Below are 24327 nucleotides of genomic sequence, written 5' to 3' on the forward strand. Positions count from 1 at the left end.
GTGGAAACAGAACACGCCAGGCGCAGGAGAGGAGGGGGAAGCAAGGAAAGGAGAAAGTATAAAAAAGTATTACAAACTTGAAAGAGAAACCAACTAAACAGGGGTTCACCCTGCAGTGATGCTCCCTGACCCTAACCACTAGGATGGTCGTTACCTAACTTAAGAGAGAGGATGTAGAGCTGTATAACCTGACTGGACACATTTGACTGGATGTGAATCACTGACAGGGGGGCTACGGGCAGTAACTGCCTCTAGATGTTTGTGAGAGCGCTGGATGAAGAAGCAAAGCAGATCACTAAACACGATTTAATAATCCCAGCCTGTGCCGCTGGTAGTCCATAATGACCAACTTTACAAACCACCATCCATTCACATTTCAGTAAAAACACAAGAATTAAAAGTCCATAATCCACCTCTCCCTTCAAATAAAATAAAAACCGTTGACACTACCAACAACTGCAGCTGAAGATGATGATGAAGGTGTTTACATCATGCTGCTGAGATGATGAAGGTGTTTACATCATGCTGCTGAGATGATGAAGTTGTTTACATCATGCTGCTGAGGAACTTGGCCTGCTCCTCTCCTCGAGGCTGCAGGAGCTCTCCTGCTATCTTAGGCCCAGCCTTCTCCTGCAAACAGGAACAGGAAATGGTAATCGTACAGGAAACAGGAAGTCATCATCACCCAAGGAAGCTACAGTGGCCGACATCCACACCAGAGCTGGGCTAGCGCCTACCTTCAGCATGCCATCTCTCTCCCACTTGAACAAGCCACAGTTGCTGAAGCAGGGTGGAAACAAAACGAAACACATCAACTCAATATACTGTCAGAAAAAGAGAAGTTGAGGTTGTAGAAAGAAAGGTTGTGTGTCTGTGTGTGTGTCTGTGTGTGTGTGTGTGTCTGTGTGTGTGTGTCTGTGTGTGTCTGTGCGTGTCTGTCTGTGTGTGTATGTCTGTGTGTGTGTGTCTGTGTGTGTGTGTGTCGGTCTGTGAGTGTGTGTGTGTGAGTGTCTGTGTGTCTGTGTGTGTGTCTGTGTGTGTGTCTGTGTGTGTGTCTGTGTCTGTGTGTGTGTGGGTCTGTGTGTGTGTGTGTGTGTGTGTCTGTGTGTGTGTGTCCCACCTGCAGTGTTTGTTGGGCAGTCGGTCCAGGGCGATGGCCCTCTGTCCACAGGGACACTTGAAGAAGCGCTTGAGGGCGTCGTGCCACTGGAGCTGGTGGTTCTGCTCCTTGCACCTGTCTGCTGGCTTGAAGTACGTGTACTTACACTGCACACACACACACACACACACACACACACACACACACACACAGAGTTTCATCTCTACATATATGAAGGTGTCCAGGTATATGATGTTCATCAGTACTCTCAGGGGAATAAGGCCTTGCATTATCAAATGCATTTTATACCATATGTATTATGTATGTACAGTATATATCATGTACAGTGTGTATTGTGTACAGTATGTATTGTGTAAAGTGTGTGTTGTGTATTGTGTACAGCGTGTATTGTGTACAGCGTGTGTTGTGTACAGTGTGTATTGTGTACAGTGTGTATTGTGTACAGTGTGTGTTGTGTACAGCGTGTGTTGTGTACAGTGTGTATTGTGTACAGCGTGTGTTGTGTACAGCGTGTATTGTGTACAGCGTGTGTTGTGTACAGTGTGTATTGTGTACAGCGTGTGTTGTGTACAGCGTGTGTTGTGTACAGCGTGTATTGTGTACAGCGTGTATTGTGTACAGAGTGTATTGTGTACAGCGTGTATTGTGTACAGTGTGTGTTGTGTACAGTGTGTATTGTGTACAGCGTGTGTTGTGTACAGCGTGTGTTGTGTACAGCGTGTATTGTGTACAGCGTGTATTGTGTACAGTGTGTGTTGTGTACAGTGTGTATTGTGTACAGCGTGTGTTGTGTACAGCGTGTGTTGTGTACAGCGTGTATTGTGTACAGAGTGTTCATGTACAGCAGAGACAGGCTGCTCTCCAGAGGGGGGAAACACACTCACGTTCCTGCAGGTGACGGCTCTGCACTTCATCTCCCTGATGTTCCTCATCTTCTCCTCCAGCTGTTCCTTCTTCACCAGGGGGTCGAAGTATCGCTCCTGCAGCTGGTACTCAGCCTGGGGGACGTGGGCGGGGGCGAGGAACACAGAGGGGAACTATTACATTTGGGTTGGAGGGAATCATTAAATGGTCACACAGGGCAGGATGCTTGGATTCCGTGTCTAATTAAGACAACGTCGAGTAGCTGTAACCACGGTAACTTCACTGCACATCTGTGAGTGGTTCCGCTCGGAGGTTGCAGTGGTAACGCAGACTTACGGCCTGTAGCTCCGCCCCATGGCGGGACTTGGCATTGAGGATCTTCTGGAACTCCTCTGATTGGATGTAATCCAGGTTCTCCCGCCTCTTCTTCTGGGCTGGCTCCTCCCCCTCCGGGCCTGGCTTGTCCTCTGCACGTGTGCGGTCGGGACAGGAAGGAACGTTCAGGCCGGGATTTGGACCTTGGGAACTTTGTAGATGTATGTTTGTAGGTGATGAAGTGTATGTGTGTGTGCGCGTGTGTGAATGTGTGTACATGTCGATAGGTGTGTGCGTGTAGATACTGATGTGTGTGTAGATATTGACAGGTGTGTGCGTGTAGATACTGATGTGTGTGTAGATATTGACAGGTGTGTGTGTGTGTAGATATTGACAGGTGTGTGTGTGTAGATGTTGACAGGTGTGTGTGTATAGATGTTGACAGGTGTGTGTGTGTAGATATTGACAGGTGTGTGTGTGTAGATATTGACAGGTGTGTGTGTATAGATATTGATAGGTGTGTGTGTGTAGATATTGACAGGTGTGTGTGTATAGATATTGACAGGTGTGTGTGTGTAGATATTGACAGGTGTGTGTGTATAGATATTGACAGGTGTGTGTGTATAGATATTGACAGGTGTGTGTGTGTAGATATTGACAGGTGTGTGTGTGTGTAGATATTGACAGGTGTGTGTGTGTAGATATTGACAGGTGTGCGTGTGTAGATATTGACAGGTGTGTGTAGATATTGACAGGTGTGTGTGTGTAGATATTGACAGGTGTGCGTGTGTAGATATTGACAGGTGTGTGTGTATAGATGTTGACAGGTGTGTGTGTGTGTAGATATTGACAGGTGTGTGTGTGTAGATATTGACAGGTGTGCGTGTGTAGATATTGACAGGTGTGTGTGTGTAGATATTGACAGGTGTGTGTGTGTAGATATTGACAGGTGTGTGTGTGTAGATATTGACAGGTGTGTGTGTGTAGATATTGACAGGTGTGTGTGTGTAGATATTGACAGGTGTGTGTGTGTAGATATTGACAGGTGTGTGTGTGTGTGTGTGTGCGTACCGTCAGGCAAGGTGAGGTTGCTCTCCACCCTGGCGCTGATGATGTCACCACTCCTCTTCCTCTTCACGGCGTTGGGGTCTTCCTTTGCTAACCCCTCCCCTTTCGCCCTTAGCTTCTTAAGAGCAGCCAACTGGAGAGAGAGGGGGCGGGACTGTCAGGTCGACCATTGACTTTTACTCACACACCACAAACTAAAGCCATCGATGCAAAAATGAGGAAATATGAGAAATAAGAGGGAAATATAAGAGAACGCCCTCTCCAACACAAGTCTTAGTCAGCATATCGTCACTATGACACTGACGCCACCCCACCTTGGCAGCTGATAGGCTGAGGGAAGAAGGTGGAGGTGGAGGGGTGTGGTCGTAGAACAGGATGTCATCTCCGTCTGTGAAGCCTCTTCCCAGGGTGGGGGTGGCTGGGCTCTGGGGGGCCCGGGGGACCTCGGAGGCAGCTCTGGGGGAGAGCAGGGGCCTGCGGGCGGGCCCGCCCGGGGGAGCAGGCCTCCCGGGGGGAGAGGCCCCTGAGTTCTGGAGGACCCTCTTCTGGATCTCCTCCGCCCGCCGCTTGCGGCTCTCTAACAGCTGCTGCTGCTGCTGTTTCTGCTGCTTCAGGAGCTCAGAGGCCGAGATGGACTGGAGCCCTCCTCCAACAGAACCCTGGGGGCCTGAGAGAGAGAGGGAGGGAGAGACAGGAGAGAGAGGGAGACAGGAGAGAGAGGGAGACAGGAGAGAGAGGGAGGGAGAGACAGGAGAGAGAGGGAGACAGGAGAGAGAGGGAGACAGGAGAGAGAGGGAGACAGGAGAGAGAGGGAGACAGGAGAGGGAGAGAGAGACGGGAGAGACAGGAGAGGGAGAGAGACAGGAGTGAGAGAGAGAGAGAGAGAGAGAGAGGGGGAGAGACAGGGAGACAGGAGAGGGAGAGAGACAGCAGAGGGAGAGAGACAGGAGGGAGAGAGAGACAAGAGAGAGACAAGAGAGAGAGAGAGAGAGAGAGAGAGAGAGAGAGAGAGAGAGAGAGAGAGAGAGAGAGAGAGAGAGAGAGAGAGAGAGAGAGAGAGAGAGAGAGAGAGGAGAGGGAGAGAGACAGGAGAGGGAGAGAGAGACAAGAGAGAGACAGGAGAGGGAGAGAGACAGGAGAGGGAGAGACAGGAGAGGGAGAGAGAGACATGAGAGTCAGAGAGAAGAGAGAGACAGGGAGAGAGAGAAAGAGAGTTGGTCAAAAAGAGTAACGAGGGGAGAGGCAGAGGAATACGAACAGGGCGACCAGCGACGGAGAAACAGCGATGTGGCGTGCAGGCTGACCTGCAGGGTGCTTGGCTGTGTGGGTCAGGTGCTTCTTCAGCTGCAGGGCTCCAGAGGTGGGCTGAGACAGAAGGCTTTTGAAGTCATCTGAGCATCCCGACACCTTGTTAGAGCTCAGCGCTGCACAGACACACACACACACACCTTGTCAAGAGTCAAACCTCCTCTCCTCTCACTTTCATTCTTTCTCTTTCCCTCTCTTTCTCTAATACTATCTCTTTCTCAGTGGCATTCATATTTTCCCTTCCTCTGTGTCTGTTACTCTCCTTGTTCCCTTTAAACTCCCTCTCCTTTCTCTCTTAAACCCCCTTCCTCCCTCTCTCCTCCTCCAGTCTCACCCAGCTTCTTGGCCTGGCTGGCCAGCTGGTCGGAGCCCTTGATGAACAAGCTGCTCAGGGTGGTCTGGGTGGGCTTCTTAGGGTGCGAGGCCGACCTGTGGAGCAGGCTAAACACACTCAACACACTCCAATACCAGATGCACTAACAGACACACACACAAATACAATCCTAAAAGACACCCAAAAAATAACGAAATATTTAACAACTAGTAACACACACAGTCACACACACACACACACACACACACTCACAGTGATGCGGCGCAGGCAGCAGAGGACACCCCCCCGTAATGGAAGCCTGTCTGACACAGTCGCTCTTTCAGGCTGTTGCCCCGACCTTTGACCTTCCCCAGAACCTTCCCGGAGTAGCTGGACTGCAGCTCGGCCCTCTGGGAACTCATCTTTTTGTACTGGGCCTTGACGTGGTACTGGCAGTACTGGCACTCATACTGCAGTGAGAGAAAGATTTGTGGGAGGGAGAGAGAGAGGATAAGACATGGAGGAAAGGGATGGGAGTCAGGTGGCTGAACGGTTAGAGAATCGGGCTCGTAATCAGAAGGTCGCTGGTTCGATTCCCGGCCGTGTCCAATGACGTTGTGTCCTTGGGCAAGGCACTTCACCCTACTTGCCTCGGGGGGAATGTTCCTGTACTTACTGTAAGTCGCTCTGGATAAGAGCGTCTGCTAAATGACAATGTAAATGTAGGAACGGCCGGAGTCGGTGAGAGGGCACCTACCCAGTGAACCACGCTGAGAGATAGGGCGAGGAATCAGAACACACACACACGTACACCCAGAAGCAGGCCTACCATGTTGACAATCTGAGAGCAGGGGTCACCATTCTTCTTCATGGCCTGGCAGGTCCCATAGTCTTGAGCCTCCCCCAACAGCATCACCTTCTGGGGGTGGTCGATAGACAGACTGACCTGGGAGGGGGGAGGAGAGAGAGAGATTCAGAAATACCATTCAACCATACACACACATTCTGTCTCTTTCTCTGTCTGTATGTCTCTCTTATACGCACGCACACACACACACACACACACACTGACCCCGTCGTAGCCTTCCTTGGGCTTCATGAGGTTGGGGTTGAGGATGCCGATCACAGTGCCGGGCTCAGTCTTCCAGTGCTCCTTGTGCACGTCTCCAAACAGGAAGAGGGACACAAACACTTCCAGGTTGTGGAGGTCGGTCAGCTTCCAGATGCTGAAGGTCTTCCCCTGTGACAGGAGAGGGATGCAGGGATATGAGAGAACCTGTCTCATAGAGGAAGTGTCGGAGACAGGTGAGGATGAGACAGAGATTCACTTCCTCCTCCCATGTCAAACATTCAATGAAATAAGAAACTTTAACAAGTTCAACTCTGTCATTTGAGAATTCAAAGAGGTAAATTCAAAACTAAAAATACTCCTTGGAGAAAGAGTGTCTTGCAACCCAGTAAGTATCAACACGCCACAACCTGAGAGACAGTGAATGAGAGAACAGAACAGACATGTGCATGAGGTGTCTGTGGTCTTACACTGCTGTTGCTCTGAGGAGTGGCCTTGTTGACCAGCACAGCAAAGGTGACCCAGTCGCTCTCCTCCAGCTTCTCCCTGCCCACACGCTCAGGCAGCTGGGAAAGACGGATCAACCTGCGGTCGGCCATCTTGCGATCCATTTCAGTAGATGACACCCGCGGCCGCCTGAAATCGACCAATCAGATAACGGATTGGAGTCCTGCGCTGGAGTGAGTTTGTGTGTGGGAGTGTTTGTTAGTTAGAGAGGGTGTGTGTAGTTGTGTGTGTGTGTGTGTGGGGGGGAGTGTTTGTTAGTTAGAAAGGGTGTGTGTAGTTGTGTGTGTGTGTGCTCTGACCTCAGCCGCAGTCCAGAGTACTTCTCAATGGCCACATCTTTCGGAAGAGCGGGTAGAGACTGCGTCTGTCGAGCTGTGGACGAGGCAGCGGCCATCTTTGTCTGGGAGGTTGGCAGGGAACGAGACGCTTTGTTGACCTTACTGCTGGTTTCCACTGGCAGGAACGTGCTGCCCATCTTTATCTCAACCAATGGCACTCGGTCTACCGAAGAAGCTGTGAAGGAAGTAACCAATCAAGATGCAACGTTCACAAATCCTATCAGTCTGAGGTGAGCGTTAGCTACCTGTGGAAGTGCTGGCTCCGGTCTGATGGGCTGTGCGCTGGCCTTTGGGCTTGAACATGTCTGCGTTGCTCAGCTGGGAGGAAAAGTCGGAGGACTCCTGTAACCTGGAACTCTCCTCTCTCCCTGCTCCAGGAGGGGCCTGTTTGTTCGGCTTTCCTCTTCCTGGACCAGGAGGGGCCTGTTTGTTCGACTTTCCTCTTCCTGGACCAGACGAGGTCTTTCCTGCTGACAGGAACAACAACAAGGACATACATAAAGTGCCACTGCTATTACTACTCTTACATAGAGAACAAACTCGATTATCTCTGGTTTGAGTTCCTATACAAACGATGGATGGTTCAATCTTCACTGCAACCTCCCTGTTACACAGTGCTTTATCATCACACGTCAAGGTAATACCTGCGTGGGGAGTGGTCTTCAGTGTGGGGGGGGTCTGTGGTCGGTCCCGGGGTGTAGCGACGGGTTTTGAACCTGGGGTTCGGACCGGGTTGGAGCGAACTTCAGAACTCTTCTGAGAAGCCTCCAGCTGCTGCTGCAACCTCTGCATCTTCTCCTGCATGCGCTTCAACTCATCTAAGAAGGCACACACACACGTACACACTTATAGGTAAGCAAGCAGCAGGGTAAGGGCAGGAATGACACTGTGATTAGGAATCTAAATTCTTATCACAGTCAGACTTCTGCTCGTTTACCGACCTTCTAGATCTTCCTTGGACTTGTTGAGGTTGTCGCTAGTTTGACCGTTAGACGTCCTGTTCTTTTCTTTCTTGTCCTCCTCTCCCTCGTCCTCCTCCTCTTCCTCAATGTCGTCGACGTCACCGAAAAGAGCAGCGGCTGCTGCAGAGTCTTCCTCGGCTCCCTCTGTGTACTCTTCATCATCATCGTCATTGTCGAACAGGTCATCTAGGTCGTCCTTAGTCTCCTGCTCCTCTTGTTCCTCAGCCTCGTTCTCAGCCAACAACGCTGTCAGAATGTCCAGATCATCTTCCGCTGAGATAAATAAATAAATATATATACACATCTCGTTAAATTCTAGGATACTTGCAAGCAATGGCGGAGCCAGGGGGTGGCCGGGGGTGGCCACGGCCACCCCCCGTAGAATCTCGGCCACCCCATTGGCCACCCCAAGCACCACATCAGAGCGGTTAAAAGTTTTGACGGCTGTGGAAAAATGCGGAACCTTTCTCGCACCGCTAGTACACTGTCGGACCCTTTAGCCACGCGCAGCGCGCACACATCCTGTATTTGAATTAAACGGCTCAAGCATGGCCTGAGAATGCCTGTTACCACCTGACGCTTCGACCGGCACCTGCGGCTAAGTGAAGAAACGCAAAACAGAAAGGTATGATATCATAATGGATGTTGTTTTTGTCTTCTAATAACTGTGACTATCCCACCCATGACTATCTATTTTGCGAAGTTTAGAAGCAAGCTAGATCGGAGGAGAACATAGTAAACTGTTAAAATTGCTATATGCTATGCTGTATTTGATAACTACGTTGCCAGAACGTGTTATGATTGTGTCAGGTATATACAGTATGCATTTTGGATAGGTGTCATTAAAGAGGGAAAAATAATGAAGAGGAAGAAGGCAGACATAGCGTCCTTCTTCAGGGCAAGTGGAAAGAAGACAGCTAAGGCAAAGAATGAGGATGAGATGGAGAAAAAACAGGCAGAGAGTGAGGATGAGGAGCCCCCAGAGAGCAGCAACTTAAATGGACCTCCAGGTATACAGTATAGAGACTCACATATAGTACAGCTTGATATGATGTTATCTTATTTACAATTGGCTTAAAGTGTGTCTATTCATATACAGGTCAGGTTGAAAGTGCATTGTAAAACATATCAGTTAGTTTTTTCATTACATTAAAGTATGGCATATTTGTATTTGCTACCCAGAGACACTTTCACTAATATTATACTTTAGCTTATAGTGTGTTTGTTAAACACTATATAGCATGCATTATAAAACCTTTAGGAAAATTACCTGTACACCTTATTGTAATTATTTTAGATGTTTCTGAAAGATTGATTGAGAGCAGGACAGAAGAGTCCTCCCTGAGGAGTGGCCCCAGTGGATCCCCAGGTAAATTGTCAATCTTACATTGTATGTTGTACTCTTCTGCTAACTTTTCCATCGATATTGTCCACAAGTTTATATTGAATATGTTTAATGCTGTAGAAAATGAATTTTAATCTTTTGTATCTGTGAAATTGGATAGTGGATCATTACACCTTGTGGAAAATACTTTAAACACCTATTAATGTTTTTAATATATATATTTAGATTCCCACAGAGAAGATTCAGACAGCGAGAGAGAGGAGCCTCCAACAACGAGTGGCGGCCCAAGTGGACCTCCAGGTATACTCACTCTTTCACACATACTGGACACTTTAATGCTTGTCATATTTACATTTGTTGTAATTCAGCAAATTGTATTCAGGATGTTATTTTATTTATTTTCCTATTTCTATACATTAGCTCAGTATTTTATACTTTTTGTTATTTAAAGATAAATCCATATTGTGATCAGACTTGATTAAAAAAACATTGCACTTCTAATTTTGCATCCTTGTTTTGTATTCCTGATGATACACTGAGAGAATTGACTTGGCTTGTCGCCATAAACTGAGGACATCTCTACTATAAAATAGAGTACCTTACTGTCATTGCATATCTCTACAACCATTGTTCGACTCAGTCGTACAATACAAAAAAAAACACAAATAGCAATCGCTAAATCAACACAGTTTAAAACCAAGTATGAATACAGAATAAGTGTATTCTTTTTTTTCACCTGAATTCCGAATAATGTTGAGATGTTTCCTATATGTGTCTAAAATAGCTCTGCATCGCCTGGTGAGACACATGCTTGCCACCCAAAAATTATCACTGGCCCCATCCTGGCCACCCCAATGGAAATTCCCTGGCTCCGCCACTGCTTGCAAGGATATTGAATATGACGGTAGCCACTCACTCACACTAAAATAAATCGTCGTGTTTTAGCTCATGGACGATGACCTTACCTTCCATTGTGAAAACTGAGATCCAATGATTAGATTGAGAAAAACGGATCTATAAAGATAAAGGAAACGCTGTTATATGCATAGGGAAAAAAGTATGCTAGCAAGGACAAATCCAACTGGATTTCCTCCCCCGTCTAATGGTAACATTATACTAGAAATCATGCAAGTTTACTGGTTGTGTCTATAGTTATATGATGTCTGACTCCGTCAATAATATGATCTTATGAAATTACCTTATTTGAAAGAAACAATTCCTTCGTTCCTTGAACTGACTCACTGTCAGCGAGAATAGTGCCACTGGCAGCGATCTGAAAACTGGCGCTAAACGAAGGACCCCATTTGTTGTCAATTTTTTACGTAGGTGGACATAGATTTAGCCTGTCCATAAATGTGCTTAATTCAATGGTGTATATTTATATATCCTATAATATACACATTTCATTATTTTATCACAAAATTCCCCAAATAACGTAAAATATGGAATCATTACACACATGACATGAATCGTTTATTTGTTCAAATTGTTACAGGCATATTCGTGTAGTCCGAGTGGTCGTGGAGTCAGGTGGCTGAGCGGTGAGGGAATCGGGCTAGTAATCCGAAGATTGCCAGTTCGATTCCCGGTCATGCAACTGACGTTGTGTCCTTGGGCAAGGCACTTCACCCTACTTGCCTCGGGGGAATGTCCCTGTACTTACTGTAAGTCGCTCTGGATAAGAGCGTCTGCTAAATGACTAAATGTAAATGTAATGTAATGTGTAGTCCTTGGAATACAGCTACGCTTTTTTGTAGTCTTTATTTACAACAAAAATATATCTGACACACAACTGGATTATCTGTTGGTTCACACATATGGCCATGAAACACAGTGATGTATTGAAAACCATTCATTAAATTATACAAATGGAACTTTGGTGAAGGATTTACTTGTTACGCTACAGTAGCGGTTGCCCACATTATGCGGACTTTCAATTCTTCATATATCTGGTCTAAACAAAGACATCAAAGAGACCATGCATCTCGCTCTCTCTATATTAACTTCATAATTAGAATGTTATGACACAAATTCTTTATCTCTTTAACGTCGAACACCTAACGTTAAAAATAACGTAGAAGTGCTACATTCAGTAAGGTCTACCACCTTCCTTAATCGAAATAATAATTACCCATTATTGAATCGTACCCAAAATGTCAGAATGAGACAATTAAATAAACCAAAAAGCGTATAACTTTTAAGAGAATCTCTCATCTGGGCTGTTCGTGTGGCCTACTGGAAAAGTAAGGAAACAAATGATCACGCTTAAATCGACGAAACAGAAAACCAAACTCTTACAAGTCTGCATAAATAACCCAGTGAATCATCCAACCTCTAAATTCTTAAGCCGATTAAACTCTTGATCCCCCCTTCTGCAGACATACACATTCTGCATTGGGAGAGGCAGCAAAACTATAACGGTATCTTAAGAGACAGTTGCATTGCTCAGTCCGGTAGAGAGGCTGCGTATTAAGCATGCTTTAAAGTATGTCCTCTATCTACCCAGACAGATGTTACGTAAGACCAGGACCCCAGCACCCACTAGGCAGCCCTGGAACCTCAGAGGACGATAAGGACAAAGAGGAAGACTCAGAATAAAGTGCTTCATCTGCTACTTCTGCTGCTGCAGAGGATGAAGATGGTGTCGGCGACGACGAGGAAGGCTTAGATGATGCAGTCCATGATGTGGATCTGAAGACTGTCCAGGTCAGGGCAGATCTCAAAGCACTTGGGACAGGCGTGTTCAGGGAGGGTTCCCTGCTGGGGTCTGTCCCTGCCATCCCCACCTGACAGGAAGACAGAGACCATGTAGGAGGAAGAAGTCAGGTGGCTGAGCGGTTAGGGAATTGGGCTAGTACATGTGAAGGTTGCCAGTTCGATTCCCGGCCGTGCCAGATGACGTGTCCTTGGGCAAGGCACTTCACCCTACTTGCCTCGGGGAGAATGTCCCTGTTCTTACTGTAAGTCACTCTGGATAAGAGCGTCTGCTAAATGACTAAATGTGTGTGTTTTAATGGTTATTTTAATAGCTTCTGTAGGTGTGTTTACCTCTGGCTCCCTGGGAACCAGCGCCCCCATGTGGATTACTGCCTCGTGGCACGTGTCTCATCTGCATCTCACTTAGCGACATCCTGGGGAAGAAAGACAACAACAACTCTTTTTAACTGGCCGATCTGTTCACGTGACCAATCAGAACAAACACGGGCGAAACGTGACACACACAGCCACCAGTGGAGCCAGCGTTCGGCCTGCCGTACCTGCCCAGAGAGTCCATCTCGTCCTGCAGCTGGGTGTTCTGCTTCTTGACAAACTCCAGCTGGGTGGCGAGACGTTCCCTCTCCTCGTGGATCTTCTCTCGAGCAGCACGCTCTGCGTAGAAGTCCGAGGAGTACACCTCTGCCTGCACGGACACACACACGTCACACACACACACACGTCACAAAACACACACACACACGTTACAAAACACACACGTCACAAAACACACAAGTATATGCTCAATCTGTTCTAAGCAGAGCAACGGAACACTTGATGATTCTTTGCTTTCCCTGATTTAATTGATTACCAATCGCACATACAGCACTGGGAACTGTGTAAGAAACAACACACACAGGAAACATGACTACACCAAGGAGATTAACTAATCCACGAGGCTGCTCTCCTGGTGGGCATATTCATACCTGAGCCTGGAACACTGAGATTGTCTCCAGTTCCTTCTCCTTCTGGAAGATCTCCTGCTTCATGACGTCTATTTTCTGCTGCTTGGTGGCCAGGGCCTGCTCTGCCGCGACCAGGCGCACCTGCAGGTCATCCGCCAGCTCCTTAGACGCTGTCCCCTAGAGGTCACACAGGGTCAGAGGGGGGATATACACTGTGTGTTTAGTAGAAGTGTCAGTAGGAGTTAAGGTTTCTGGAGCCGGGTGATGGGTGTGCGGTCACCTTCTTCCTGTCCTCCTTCAGCTCGTTGTAGTCCTCAAACAGCTTGGTGTAGGCATCCTTCAGCTGGGCCAGGTTGTTCCTGAGGGGGAGGGGGGTTACTCAGGTTGTTTCCTGTCCCAATTTAACTACCAATGACCAGTGGAAACTGAAAGGGAGTTTTTTAAAGATAAATAGGGGATTTCCAAACCTGCAATGCCACACCTCAGTGTGTGTGTATGTGGGTGTGTGTGTGTGTGCATATGTGTAAGTAGATTATCTACATTCCATAAAGTGACTCTTAAGTATAATTTCTTGAGTTGATTAATATGTAAGCAGAATATTTACATATATAAAATAAATTACATATAATAATATATATTACCCCCCCCCCCGCGCCCCACCCACCTCTCTTCTCCAGCTTTCCTCTGCTCCAGCTGGATCTGCTGCTTGTTGCTGTCCACCTGGAGCTTGAGCCGGTCGTTCTCGCTCTGCACCAGCTGCTTCTCCACTAGCTGGGCCTTCAGGGTCACCACATCCTGCTCCACGTCCCTGCATCTGGGGTGGAGGACGGGCGGAGACGGAGAGAGGGAGGAGAGAGGAGAGAGGAGAGAGGAGAGAGGAGAGGGGAGAGGGGAGAGGGGAGAGGGGAGAGGGGAGATGGAAAGGACAGTAGAGAGAAGGAGAAAAGTTTGTTTTGTTCTTACTGATGGTCCCTCCCTCCAACTCTTTCTACCTCCTCCCTCTCTACAGGAGTCAGGTGGCTGAGCGGTGAGGGAATCGGGCTAGTAATCCGAAGGTTGCCAGTTCGATTCCCGGACATGCCAACTGACGTTGTGTCCTTGGGCAAGGCACTTCACCCTACTTGCCTCAGGGGAATGTCCCTGTACTTACTGTAAGTCGCTCTGGATAAGAGCGTATGCTAAAACCTCTCTACTTCCTCCTTCCCTCTCTCTCACCTGTCTTGCAGGTTCTTCTTCATGCCTTCAGCCTCGTCCAGTTTGCTCTGAGCCTGCTGCAGCTCCTTGAACAGCGTCATCATTTGGCTCTGCAGGTGCTCCACCTCAGACTCAGCCTAGGACACGCACGCAAACGAGATTCGATCCGGTGTTACCGTCAGGCTTCGTGAGATGTTGAATATGAAACTAACAGCATGAGCTCTCGTCTGGCTGCTCTCTCAGCCAGACTGAGCATTCTGGATGTACACTGCCAAGATTCTACATCTAGCCAAGTGGGATGATCTTGTTTATAGATTTTAAATCTAGTTGGACTTGTTTCTAGTGTAAATGGATAACTTAGTGACTTCCTCTAAGTAAACGACACATTGTTTTAAGAAATCTTATCAGGTGAAATGTTCTTTCTCTACTGGCAGACAAATTGATTTGTTTTCAAGCATAAGAACGCTAATTTTGGCGTACCTTCCCCGCTCCAGAATTTTCCTGTTGCGTCTTCTGTTCTGTCTCGGTCGCAGCCCCTGCGGCGGTGGGTGGGACACCCCTTTTCTCCTCCAGCTGGAGAGAGGTCTGAGTGCAGCTCTCTGAGCTCTCCTTCTCCACCAGTTCTGTAATCCTAAACGCATCACACACACACCACACAAATCAGAAGCTCAGATAAAAAGGAAACACACCAACACTTCGAATCATCAAAGGTGACGTGGTAGTGAGACCATGCTGTTAGGCCTCACCTGGCCCTTGCAGCCTGGAGCTCAATTTGCAGCCTCTCCACCCGCTGGGTCTCCTTCCTCAGGGACTGAAGCAGCTGGCTCACCGTCAGGTCCTCAGACTCCAGCCGAGAGGCGCTCATGTCGACCCTGGAGGCCAGGCCGTCACACACATCCTTTGCTCCCATCTCTCCATCCTAGAAACGGCCAACGGAAAGAATTCAACACAAAAACACACACACACAATGTGGTCATGAGAGAGTGTGTGTGTGTGTTACTCACTGATGCGATCCTGATTTCTATGAAAGAGTCCTCAGGTGAGTCCTGGCCGGTCTTCAGCTGCAGTTCAGAGTTCATGGCCACCAGGTCACTTTTCTCCGCCTGCAGACGAGCCACCTGGGCACGCAGTGCCACCAGCTCTGCACTCTGATTGGCTGAACCTCCCTAGACGGTACCCAATCAAAACTTTTGCATCAGCTGTATAAATGAAACGATCAAATCAAACATCGTTCATATGCCAAACCCAAGGGGGCACCTTCACAAACAACATTTTGTTTACCTGAGGAGATGAATTTGCTGACTAGTTAGAAGGAATAACACGTTATACAGCTGGTTAAATAAAGCTGTATAAAACTGACAAAGACCGACTACTGACCTGTCCCCTACCCTCTGCTCCTCCCTCCTGCTCCCCCCTCCTGCTCCTCGGCTCCTGGTCGTCTATGGTGAGCGCCTCGATGCGCCTCCTCGCCTCATCCAGCTTTCCCTCCAGGAAGTCTCTCTCCTCCCTCTGTTTCTCCTTCCAGGTGGATAGGTCCTCAAAGCGCTCCTTCATCGACAGGTTGGTCATTCTGAGAGCCTCTTCAAAGGGGAGACACAGGGTAGGTTGAGTACAGTACACACATGTACCCAGAGTTTTGGGGGGCCTAAACAAAAGTAGTGTAGGGGGCCCTTTTGATGTCTCTCTGTCTGTCTCTCTGTCTGTCTCTCTATCTGTGTCTCTCTCTCTCTGTCTCTCTCTGTCTCTCTCTCTCTGTCTGCCTCTCTCTGTCTGTATCTCTCTGTCTGTCTCTCTCTCTGTTTCTCTCTCTCTCTGTCTCTCTCTCTCTCTGTCTGTCTCTCTCTCTCTCATTAAACCACCACTACCCCCTCATCAGTCCCAGGCTCTCACCCTTCAGGTCCCTGTTCTCCTGGATGAGGATGTTCATCTGATGCAGCGTGCCCTCCAGAGTTCCCTCCCCTGGGCTGGGGTGCACCCCTCCCGCGGGGTGACGGGACACTTCCCCGTTCACCATGGGGGTGCCTGTGGCCATGTTACAAGCCCCTGCACCCGCGGAAAACAGGTTTTAAAAGAAATGTTATTTCTTCTCAGTGGAAATGGAGGCTTTGAGAGGCATGCCTTTTCCCGGCTTTGTTGCTCAATAACGAAAGCGCAAGTTTCTAATTCAACATTCTTATCAGCAGTCACGTGTCGGGGCGGACTATAGCCTGATGTTGACGTCTTCGGGCGACCAGTACGATGTCAAGTCATTCTCAAAGTAGGCCTATCGATTAGTGTCAGGTAGCACAACACGTAGCCTATATATAGCCTATACGCAGTTCGTGATAAAATATTGATTAACGACAAGTGACAGAGTAATGTTCAATGTCAAAGTTGTTTTTCCAATCGTTTTTTTACTTTCGTGTATTTATGTAGCGCTTAGGTAATTAGAAGCGTGACTACCCTAAGTTAGGCCTTAAATATTTCCATATTTGACAGGACAATTAAAAAGTTAATAACTTTAGCTGGACCATTTAAGTGCGTCACATTTTACATACAACATAACCTACATTGATTAGATATGAGATAGTTTGATCTACTTACCTGCGCTAAAGAACACACAAATATATTACAATCACAAAATTCGGTTCGATAGGTCCAAAGACAAGTCGTCCTAACTGCACAAACGTCTTCTGATCTGTTTTGGTTTTGAGCGTTTCCTGTGTAAAGCTTACGTCACAGCAGTATCAGAAACTCTGTATCAACTGCGCAAAATAGTTAACCCTACGTTGCAAGGCTGAAGTAATTCAATGACCGCTTAACATCCAAATCCTATCCGTATGTGTCGTGTGTTAGCGGAAAAAAACTGCGCCGCTAACGCCCCTACTGAAGAAATGACATATTTTAGATCAGCTGACAGTGACGTCATGGCTTGTCCTTTTCCACTGGGATTTCCCTTTTGGAATGACCTTGCGCATTTACATCACATTTGATCATCTTTAGACATGCGTAGGGGCAAGTGCACATCTCCATTATTCAATTATTTGTTTCCATTTATTGTATTAAAATATTAAGTGTATTTTCATCATTACGTTTTCAAAAGTGTATAATTTATCCACACATAGACTTATATGAAATTTCTGATGGGTAGAATATGTTACCAAACTTCAAAGATTGGGAAAATATTATTTGGCCTTGACAATGTATTTAATGCAGACATCCTACATTCCCAGCAGATGGCGCTATATGTGGTTCGAAATACATGGTTCGAAACTCATTATCAGAGACTGAACACAATAGCCAAGCTTTACATAGTTTACACGACACCAAAGCCTCCTTTCCACCTATAGGGTCAGTTATTATTAATTTGTGCCACCATTTGTTACCTTCGAACAGATCACAGCAGGTATTTTACATTTTCCTTATCGAAAAGTTTAGATTTTGCTTTGATCTGACCAGTGACTTAATTGATTTATAGGCCACACTTTTGCCTATAAACCGCACACCCGTATGCCTAATAAACGGAGTGATTTCCTAACCGTAACTTTTTTTCTAAAAGTGATTCAATAGTCAATAGTGGTTCTCAGCTGTAGAATTGATTAATTTAACATTTTCACAGATAAAACCAGAGGTTGGTCAATGATTGGCTGACTAAACTTTGGAGCTGTCTGATTGGGTGAGGTGACATCTGAGGTCTGCAGCTTAGAGAGCCTGCAGGACTGTCTCTGAATAGAGACGGACGATGTAGACTGTCGCTGCTGTTCCGGGCATCAAAGTTAGACTTTGGACTCACGTTGGAGTCAAATATTGCGCACCTAAAGTAGTTTCTTTTGGATCCATCTGGAGCTATGTCTGGTCGTCTTTAACGGGGATGTTATCAATAACAAACAAGCTCAAACAAACAATAACTTGGATGACTGTCTATTGCTCCCTTATAATCTGTCATATAACAAAAATGAAATCAGCATCTCACAAAAGATAATAGTGGAACTATTGGAAAAAACTGACTTTGCTTATGTAAGTATGCATTCCTAAATTGTGATTAAAAAAAAACCTGCTTCAAGCGCGGATTTCTTGGGTCTATGATTAGTAACGCGTAAACTCGGGGAACAACTAATTGTGCAGAAGTCACCATGCTCTTTGCGTCCCTGCTCCTCGCGCTGGGCTGCGTGACATGGACGTTGGAAACGACGCACGGATGTCAGCTTCCTACCGAGTGGCGTCCGCTCAGCGAGGGATGCCGCGCGGAGCTCGCAGAGATCATAGTGTATGCCAAGGTGCTTGCCATCCACCGGGAGCCGTTCGGTGGGGGCGAGAACCTCTACAACTCACTGCCGTTCCCGTTTGGGTACGGGTATGAGGGCGCGGAAGAGGGTCTACTCTATTCGGCGGAGGTAGAGCTCGTGTGCGACCAGGCGTGGGGCAGTATGCTGGAGGTTCCAGCCGGCTCGCGCCTCAACCTTACGGGTCTCGGGTACCTGTCGTGCCAGTCTCACACCGTGATGGAGAACTACTCTTATATCTTTTTCCTCCGGTGAGTGAGTGTCCCGGTCTTCCAGTCTATCATAATCACAAGACATCTCCTTTCTGACTTTTTATTGGCCTCTTTAACATATTGTGTTTACCCTCGCTGGCATTTGCTAAACGTGTTTGCGTTTCCATGGTTTCATATTTCCGTGTCTGTTTGTTTATGCAAAGGATGGATGAGAACTACAACATCCTGCCCCATGGAGTCAACTTCCAGGACGCCATCTTTCCAGACACGCTGGAGAACAGACGGACGTTCTCCAGCCTGTTCCAGTTCTCCAACTGCACGCATGGCCAGCCCCTGCAGACCTTTACCCCTGAGTGGGATGCCCAAGAGGACAGCAGGGTAGGACCTCCACACTGAGAGAGGAGGGGGCGGGGGCAGTAAGAGGAGGGGGGGATGGAGAGAGGGGAAGGGCAGAGAGAGAGAGAGAAAGAAGGATAATGAGAGAGAGAGATGGAGAAAGAATGAGAGAGAGAGGCTCTTTGATAGGTAAGAGGAAGGGGGAAAAGAAAGGAGGGAGGAGAACGAAATAGAGAAAAGAGTGGTGGGAAAGAGGTCTTCAGGTCTGAACAGCTGGAAAGATAAATTCTACCTGCTCGTAAAATGTTGACACACACACGCACACACACACACAGACAGACACGCATGCATGAGAGTTGCGAGGCCAGTTATGGAATATATTAAACTCCATACTTTACTGCCCTGTCGCCCCTGGATACGGAGGGTAACTGCAAGGCTCCAGATGAACATCTGCAGCCATTTTCCTTAGGTTGAATAAGTGACACACACACATACACACTCCTTGTGTGTGTACCTTGACAACTTTGATAAGTCTAACCTGCCCGTGGTCCTCTGTGCGGACACGATTCTGACACACAGTTTAGTCTCTTGGTTTCTCATGGTGCGCGTGTGAGAGAGATAGAGAGACCTCAGTCGTAGATCGTACACAGAGTCTTGGAGGACAGGAAATCCTAGTGGATGTGTCAGTGTTGTGTTCAGGAGCCTGGGTGGAATGTTCCCAAACTCAGTCAGAAACACGTTCCTCCACCCTCTCTCCCTCCCTCCTCCCGCAGGACATGAACCCCCCTGGCAACATGTCAAAGCCAGCACAACACACACACACACACACACTGTTGTATGCCTTTGTGTATTGTGCCGAATCGAAAGACCTTGTGCTGGTCTGGTTTGACCACTGATAAGGTCAGGTGATTCAGGTGCTATAGGCTGTTCCTGAGATCAGAGGTTAATAATCAGCTCAGAGGAAAGGGTTAACTGGGGATCAACAGTGATGCCTGGGGTCAGTCCTGTTTTGGTCTAGAGCCACCTCACCCATCCTAGCCACACAGCTAAGGGAGGGGATAAGTGTTGAAATGGTATCTGGCCATGCCTAAGACAAGCGTTAGGGCTTTGGACACTGACAACATTGGAGTGTTGCACCTCAACAGTACAGTGGATTTATCTGTTTTTAGGTGTTTTTACCACGGAGTGTGCGACACCTCGGGTGTCAGGTTTCTAGCTGAGGATCTAGGGAGTGAGAGGTCAAAGGCCAGGGGTTAATACCACGGTGCGACTTGAGCCAGAGTGTGGACATGCAGAGGTGGTGACCTCAGGGTCGTGAATAGGTGTGTCACTATGGCTAAGCAGATGTTTCTGTGTGTGTGTGTGTTCGTGTGTGTCAGCTTTGTTAGTTGTACAACAAAGTGACTATCACACACACACACTCTGGTGTAGACTTCCGTGTGGGGTGTACCCACAGATGGGGGAGGTTAGCGCCAGGCTGGTAGAGACGCAGGGACAACAGGCTCAGTCTGCTCCCTGTGTGTTCCTGTGAGAACGCTGATGTTCCAGACAGACACACACACGTAGCCTGGGGCTGCCCCCGCCACAGAGAGCACCTTCACTTCCACACAAACCCTTCAATTAGCATCTAAACCCCTCTTATCCACTACCCACGGTTCCGGAGCACCCTGGAATCTATGGACGCACGGTTCTTGGAATTCCTCTCAGTGTTCCGGAACTGCTTCGGGAAGAATGCTTGCCCGTTTAAGACTTCCTCTTCTTTATTACCGAGCAACTATTGAGGAATGAAAGAGAGGGATGGGGTGAAAGGAAAGAGAGAGTGTGAGAGAGAGAGAGTGTGTTTGTGTGGGAGAGACACGGGGAGAGATACAGAGAGACAGAGAGAGAGAGAAAGATGGGGATCTAGATTGAGATGGTACAGTTAAGCTGGAGAGAGTCAGAATTTGCTCTTGCTGGGGGATGACTACCAGACTGTGTCTTAAGGCTGCCTCCCAGAGAGGGGCTCTTAAGGACAGAGGTTTGCTGTCCTGTCTGCACTGTGGTAGTAACCTACCCTGGCCCTACTGTAGGATCTCTCATATGTCTCTGAAACTCTCTATCTCTTCTACACATGTACAGATGCCCCCCCACTCACTCAGACACACACACACACACAGACGGTGGTTAGTTTAAGGTTTTACAGCTGTTAAGAGACTGTTAGGGAAATGGCCTCAGGTTAGGTCAGAGGGCAGGTGTGTGTGTGCGTGTGTGTGAACGTGTGTGTGTGTGTTGATGTTTAGACAGATGACCAGCAGGTAACACTCAGATGTTTTGACAGGTGGTGGGGGCGGAGCTTAGTTTGGGCTGATGTCCCCAAAGGGCCCGAACCCTGAGATGCACGAAGAACTTTCCCTTTCTTTACCACACACAACCTCACACACACACACACACACACACACACACACAAGAAGCACGCATGCACACTTGCGCCACAGTCATTTAGATAGCAGGAGCTTTCTTGCGTTCTAACAGTACAATAGGCTGAGAAGGAGATTATTTTGATTGAGTTTTTGACACGCCTGCGTGCACACACAGTCCCGTAGGGGCCCTCACCCCTGTCGACCTGTACATTGTGGCACGGGGGTGGGATGGAGGTTAGAAGAGTCCAATGAGCTGGAAAATTGGGGCCCCTTGTACATGACTAAGTCCAGTACTGTAGCCATAGTCTGGAGACACCCCACAGTCCTTCACACAATAACTATTTTCAGAGTTGGCACCCCTACTATGCACACAGACCCTCCACAAAGCCATCTCTCCACCCAGTAACCCCTATGGTCTGGACACTCACACATCACACACACGGTAGAGGCAGCACTAGAGGAGCATTAAGAAACACAGGCAGGAGCTGCAGGGAGCCAATGAGAGGATGATGTCACCAGGCTCCCACGCTCCCCTCTGATGCCAGCACACCAGATAGCAACTGGCAAGCTGTCTGAACAAACAGGCTCAAAGCCGTGACCCCCTTCTCCCTTAGTAACTCTGTCTCTGCCATCTGCCTCCACCTCCCTCCCCTCCTCCTCCTTCTTCTTCTCCCTCACTCCCCTTGCTCCTTATGCCTTGCTCCTTCCCTCTCCTCCCCTCCTCCTCCCCTCCCCTCCTCCTCCTCCCTTCCTCCTTCTCCTCCTCCCCTCCTCCTCTCCTCTCCTCCTCCTCCCCTCCTCCAGCTGCTGTGCTCCTCGGTGCAGGGGGCTCTGTTCCAGGAGGAGGAGAAGGGCAGGAGGCTGCAGGAGAAGCTGGAGCAGCAGGAGAGGAGGAACCGTCAGCTGAAGGAGCGCGTGCGGAAGGTCAAGCGCTCGCTACGCAACGCCAAGAAGAGCGCCCGCCGGGCGGAGCAGGAACTGCAGGAGCTCCGCGACAGGCTGAAGGAGGCGGAGAGGAGGGCGGGGCGTCACTTCAACGCCATCTCGCTAGAGGAGGACACGCCCCCTCGGTACGAGGCGGGGCTCCGCCCCCGAGCCAAGCTCTGAGAAAGCAGACTGAGGGCAAGGCTGCTGGGCAGCCTGGTACACATGGATCACACACACACTTATATACACACACACACACACACTTATATACACACACACACACACTCACTTATACAGACACACACACCTATACACACACACACACACACAGCCTGGTACACATGGCTCACACACACACTTATATACACAGACACACACACACTCACTTATACAGACACACACACCTATACACACACGCACACACACAAACGTATGCACACACACACTTATACGCACGTCCACACACACACACGCACTGTACTTGTATACAGTACTTGCTTTCACAGGGAAACATATTCATACTAACAGTCACAACAACATTTGAAGTGAACACCCACATAAAGCAACTGCTTAGGTTCTGCCATGATTGTACTCAAATACTATGATACCGTTCATCCATAAGCGGAATGCTGCTGTGTGTCCATTGATGTATACGGTATGAATGGAGAGAGAGAGAAATGAGAGAGAGAGAGATGGTAGGAGGAAGGAAGGAGTGTGGGATTAATACGGTGTTGGAATGAATAGACATTAAATCCAAATATTGACTGTCTGAGTCTCTACAATGCTTTGCGTCCTGAATGTGTTGGGATGTTGTGTTTTGTAATTTTTTACATGAATGTATTTTCTGATATTCCAAATAAAACATACATTTGTCAGATGCTAATGTGAGACTGTTGTTTTATTCAGACTTCAGAGCTTTTTCAGTGGCATGAGAGATGAGCTTCAGAGAGGGAGAGGGGGGAGAGAGAGACAGAGAGAGAGGGGGGAGAGAGAGAGACAGAGAGAGAGAGGACAGGAGAGGGATAGGGGGAGAGAGGAGAGAGGGGGGAGAAAGAGAGAGGGGAAAGGGGGGGAGAGAGGAGAGAGACAGAGAGAGGGGTGAGAGAGGGAGGAGAGACTGGAGAGATGTGGGCTGATGTTACGGGGCTCCTAATGGGTTTTCCTCTCTCCTCCAGGCATGGGGCGTCCAAGCCAGATGTACCACCCCCACAGACACACACACAAACACAGTTTCCCTCTCTCTCACACTTTCTCAAACACACACACACACACACACACACTCAACCTTTCTATCTCTCAACATTCAAACACGTTATCGTTCACACACTCAGTCTTCCTTCCTCATCTTTCAACACACACACACACACACACCGTGTCCCTGTCTTTGTCCTAACTCATGAACCCCATCACACAGTCCCTGCACTCAATCACCGTCTGGCTCTCTGAGGACGGTAAAATAAATATCTGCATCGGTCTGCTCCCCTGCCCCCCTTGGACAATGTGCACACACACTCACACAAACACACAGTCATAATCTCACTTGCTCTCATACACACTCCTAATCTCATTAGCTCTTGTAAGTACGCACAAACACACACACTCATATCTGTCCTCCTCCTCTCTCCTGGCCGGCAGGCTACAGTGGTGACACTGAGCAGAATGGAATGTGCTTTTCTGGGCAGGAGAGAAAGAGAGGGAAAGAGAGAAAGACAGCAGGACTACATTGAAGTATTTCTTTAATTCTGCCTTCATAACAACCCCTGGAAGGCCTCCTTCCGCTTGTTGGATGGTCTGAGTGTCCGGTCCTGAGAAAATCCTCCTCATCTCTGAGGGAGAGGGAGGAGTGGAGGAGAGAAGGAGAGGGAGGAGAGGAGAGAGAGGAGAGAAAGAGAGAGAGGAGAGGGAGGAGAGGAGAGAGAGGAGAGAAGGAGAGGGAGGAGAGGAGAGAGAGGAGAGAAAGAGAGAGAGGAGAGGGAGGAGAGGAGGAGAGATAGGAGAGAAGGAGAGAGAGGAGAGGAGGAGAGGGAGGAGAGAAGAAGAGGGAGGAGAGGAGGAGAGGAGGAGAAGAGGAAAAGAGGAGAGAACAGACGCCAGATTAAAGGGAAGGTCAGAGGAGGGTTGAGGACATT

General features: G+C 48.2%; 3 protein-coding genes and 1 long non-coding RNA gene across 6 annotated transcripts; 2 read left to right on the plus strand and 2 right to left on the minus strand.

Annotated features, from left to right (window-relative positions):
* Nucleotides 1-297: 297 nt before the first annotated feature.
* On the minus strand, nucleotides 298-10298 carry mcm10 (minichromosome maintenance 10 replication initiation factor). 2 transcript variants are annotated; one of them, XM_062483046.1, is made up of 19 exons: nucleotides 10175-10298; nucleotides 7844-8137; nucleotides 7547-7720; nucleotides 7148-7369; nucleotides 6864-7077; nucleotides 6528-6693; nucleotides 6061-6228; nucleotides 5818-5934; nucleotides 5262-5458; nucleotides 5010-5104; nucleotides 4672-4791; nucleotides 3682-4034; nucleotides 3371-3500; nucleotides 2321-2451; nucleotides 2005-2118; nucleotides 1121-1266; nucleotides 738-780; nucleotides 511-630; nucleotides 298-476 (listed from the first exon to the last, which is right to left on the minus strand). In XM_062483046.1, the coding sequence occupies exons 1-18, from the start codon at nucleotides 10179-10181 to the stop codon at nucleotides 547-549; spliced, it is 2775 nt and encodes a 924-aa protein (XP_062339030.1). In that variant the 5' UTR covers nucleotides 10182-10298; the 3' UTR covers nucleotides 298-476; nucleotides 511-546. The 2 variants fall into 2 exon arrangements, with proteins under 2 accessions (XP_062339030.1, XP_062339029.1); XM_062483045.1 differs by having other exon boundaries at nucleotides 7148-7372.
* On the plus strand, nucleotides 8214-9548 carry LOC134037796 (uncharacterized). Its single transcript, XR_009932581.1, has 3 exons — nucleotides 8214-8874; nucleotides 9162-9233; nucleotides 9435-9548. It is a non-coding gene; the product is annotated as an uncharacterized LOC134037796 (long non-coding RNA).
* Nucleotides 10299-10951: 653 nt separating the features above from the next.
* On the minus strand, nucleotides 10952-16794 carry optn (optineurin). 2 transcript variants are annotated; one of them, XM_062483218.1, is made up of 13 exons: nucleotides 16646-16794; nucleotides 15953-16105; nucleotides 15440-15642; nucleotides 15067-15228; nucleotides 14809-14981; nucleotides 14543-14693; nucleotides 14084-14199; nucleotides 13533-13682; nucleotides 13149-13227; nucleotides 12890-13045; nucleotides 12467-12609; nucleotides 12258-12340; nucleotides 10952-11995 (listed from the first exon to the last, which is right to left on the minus strand). In XM_062483218.1, the coding sequence occupies exons 2-13, from the start codon at nucleotides 16092-16094 to the stop codon at nucleotides 11874-11876; spliced, it is 1680 nt and encodes a 559-aa protein (XP_062339202.1). In that variant the 5' UTR covers nucleotides 16095-16105; nucleotides 16646-16794; the 3' UTR covers nucleotides 10952-11873. The 2 variants fall into 2 exon arrangements, with proteins under 2 accessions (XP_062339202.1, XP_062339201.1); XM_062483217.1 differs by having other exon boundaries at nucleotides 16642-16777.
* Nucleotides 16795-17709: 915 nt separating this feature from the next.
* Nucleotides 17710-23076, plus strand: ccdc3a (coiled-coil domain containing 3a). The gene is made up of 3 exons (XM_062483043.1): nucleotides 17710-18575; nucleotides 18740-18914; nucleotides 22076-23076. Exons 1-3 carry the CDS (start codon nucleotides 18175-18177, stop codon nucleotides 22376-22378), a joined length of 879 nt encoding a protein of 292 aa, XP_062339027.1. The 5' UTR covers nucleotides 17710-18174; the 3' UTR covers nucleotides 22379-23076.
* Nucleotides 23077-24327: the final 1251 nt, after the last annotated feature.

Source organism: Osmerus eperlanus, chromosome 17 (genome assembly GCF_963692335.1).
Source record: "Osmerus eperlanus chromosome 17, fOsmEpe2.1, whole genome shotgun sequence".
Lineage (NCBI taxonomy): Eukaryota > Metazoa > Chordata > Actinopteri > Osmeriformes > Osmeridae > Osmerus > Osmerus eperlanus.

Coding starts and splice junctions, on each gene's coding strand:
- optn (XM_062483218.1), bottom strand. CDS start 16,094: ATGGCCACAGGCACCCCCATGGTGAACGGGGAAGTGTCCCGTCACCCC. Junction 14,200..14,542: donor AAAATTCTGGAGCGGGGAAG/GTACGCCAAAAT, acceptor TGCGTGTCCTAG/GCTGAGTCTGAGGTGGAGCA. Junction 13,228..13,532: donor AGGAAAGCTGGAGAAGAGAG/GTGGGTGGGGCG, acceptor CCTCCCCCTCAG/GAACAACCTGGCCCAGCTGA.
- mcm10 (XM_062483045.1), bottom strand. Junction 5,935..6,060: donor CCAAGGAAGGCTACGACGGG/GTCAGTGTGTGT, acceptor CCCCCCTCCCAG/GTCAGTCTGTCTATCGACCA. Junction 4,792..5,009: donor CAGCCAGGCCAAGAAGCTGG/GTGAGACTGGAG, acceptor GTGTCTGTGCAG/CGCTGAGCTCTAACAAGGTG.
- ccdc3a (XM_062483043.1), top strand. CDS start 18,175: ATGCTCTTTGCGTCCCTGCTCCTCGCGCTGGGCTGCGTGACATGGACG. Junction 18,576..18,739: donor TCTTATATCTTTTTCCTCCG/GTGAGTGAGTGT, acceptor GTTTATGCAAAG/GATGGATGAGAACTACAACA. Junction 18,915..22,075: donor ATGCCCAAGAGGACAGCAGG/GTAGGACCTCCA, acceptor CCCCTCCTCCAG/CTGCTGTGCTCCTCGGTGCA.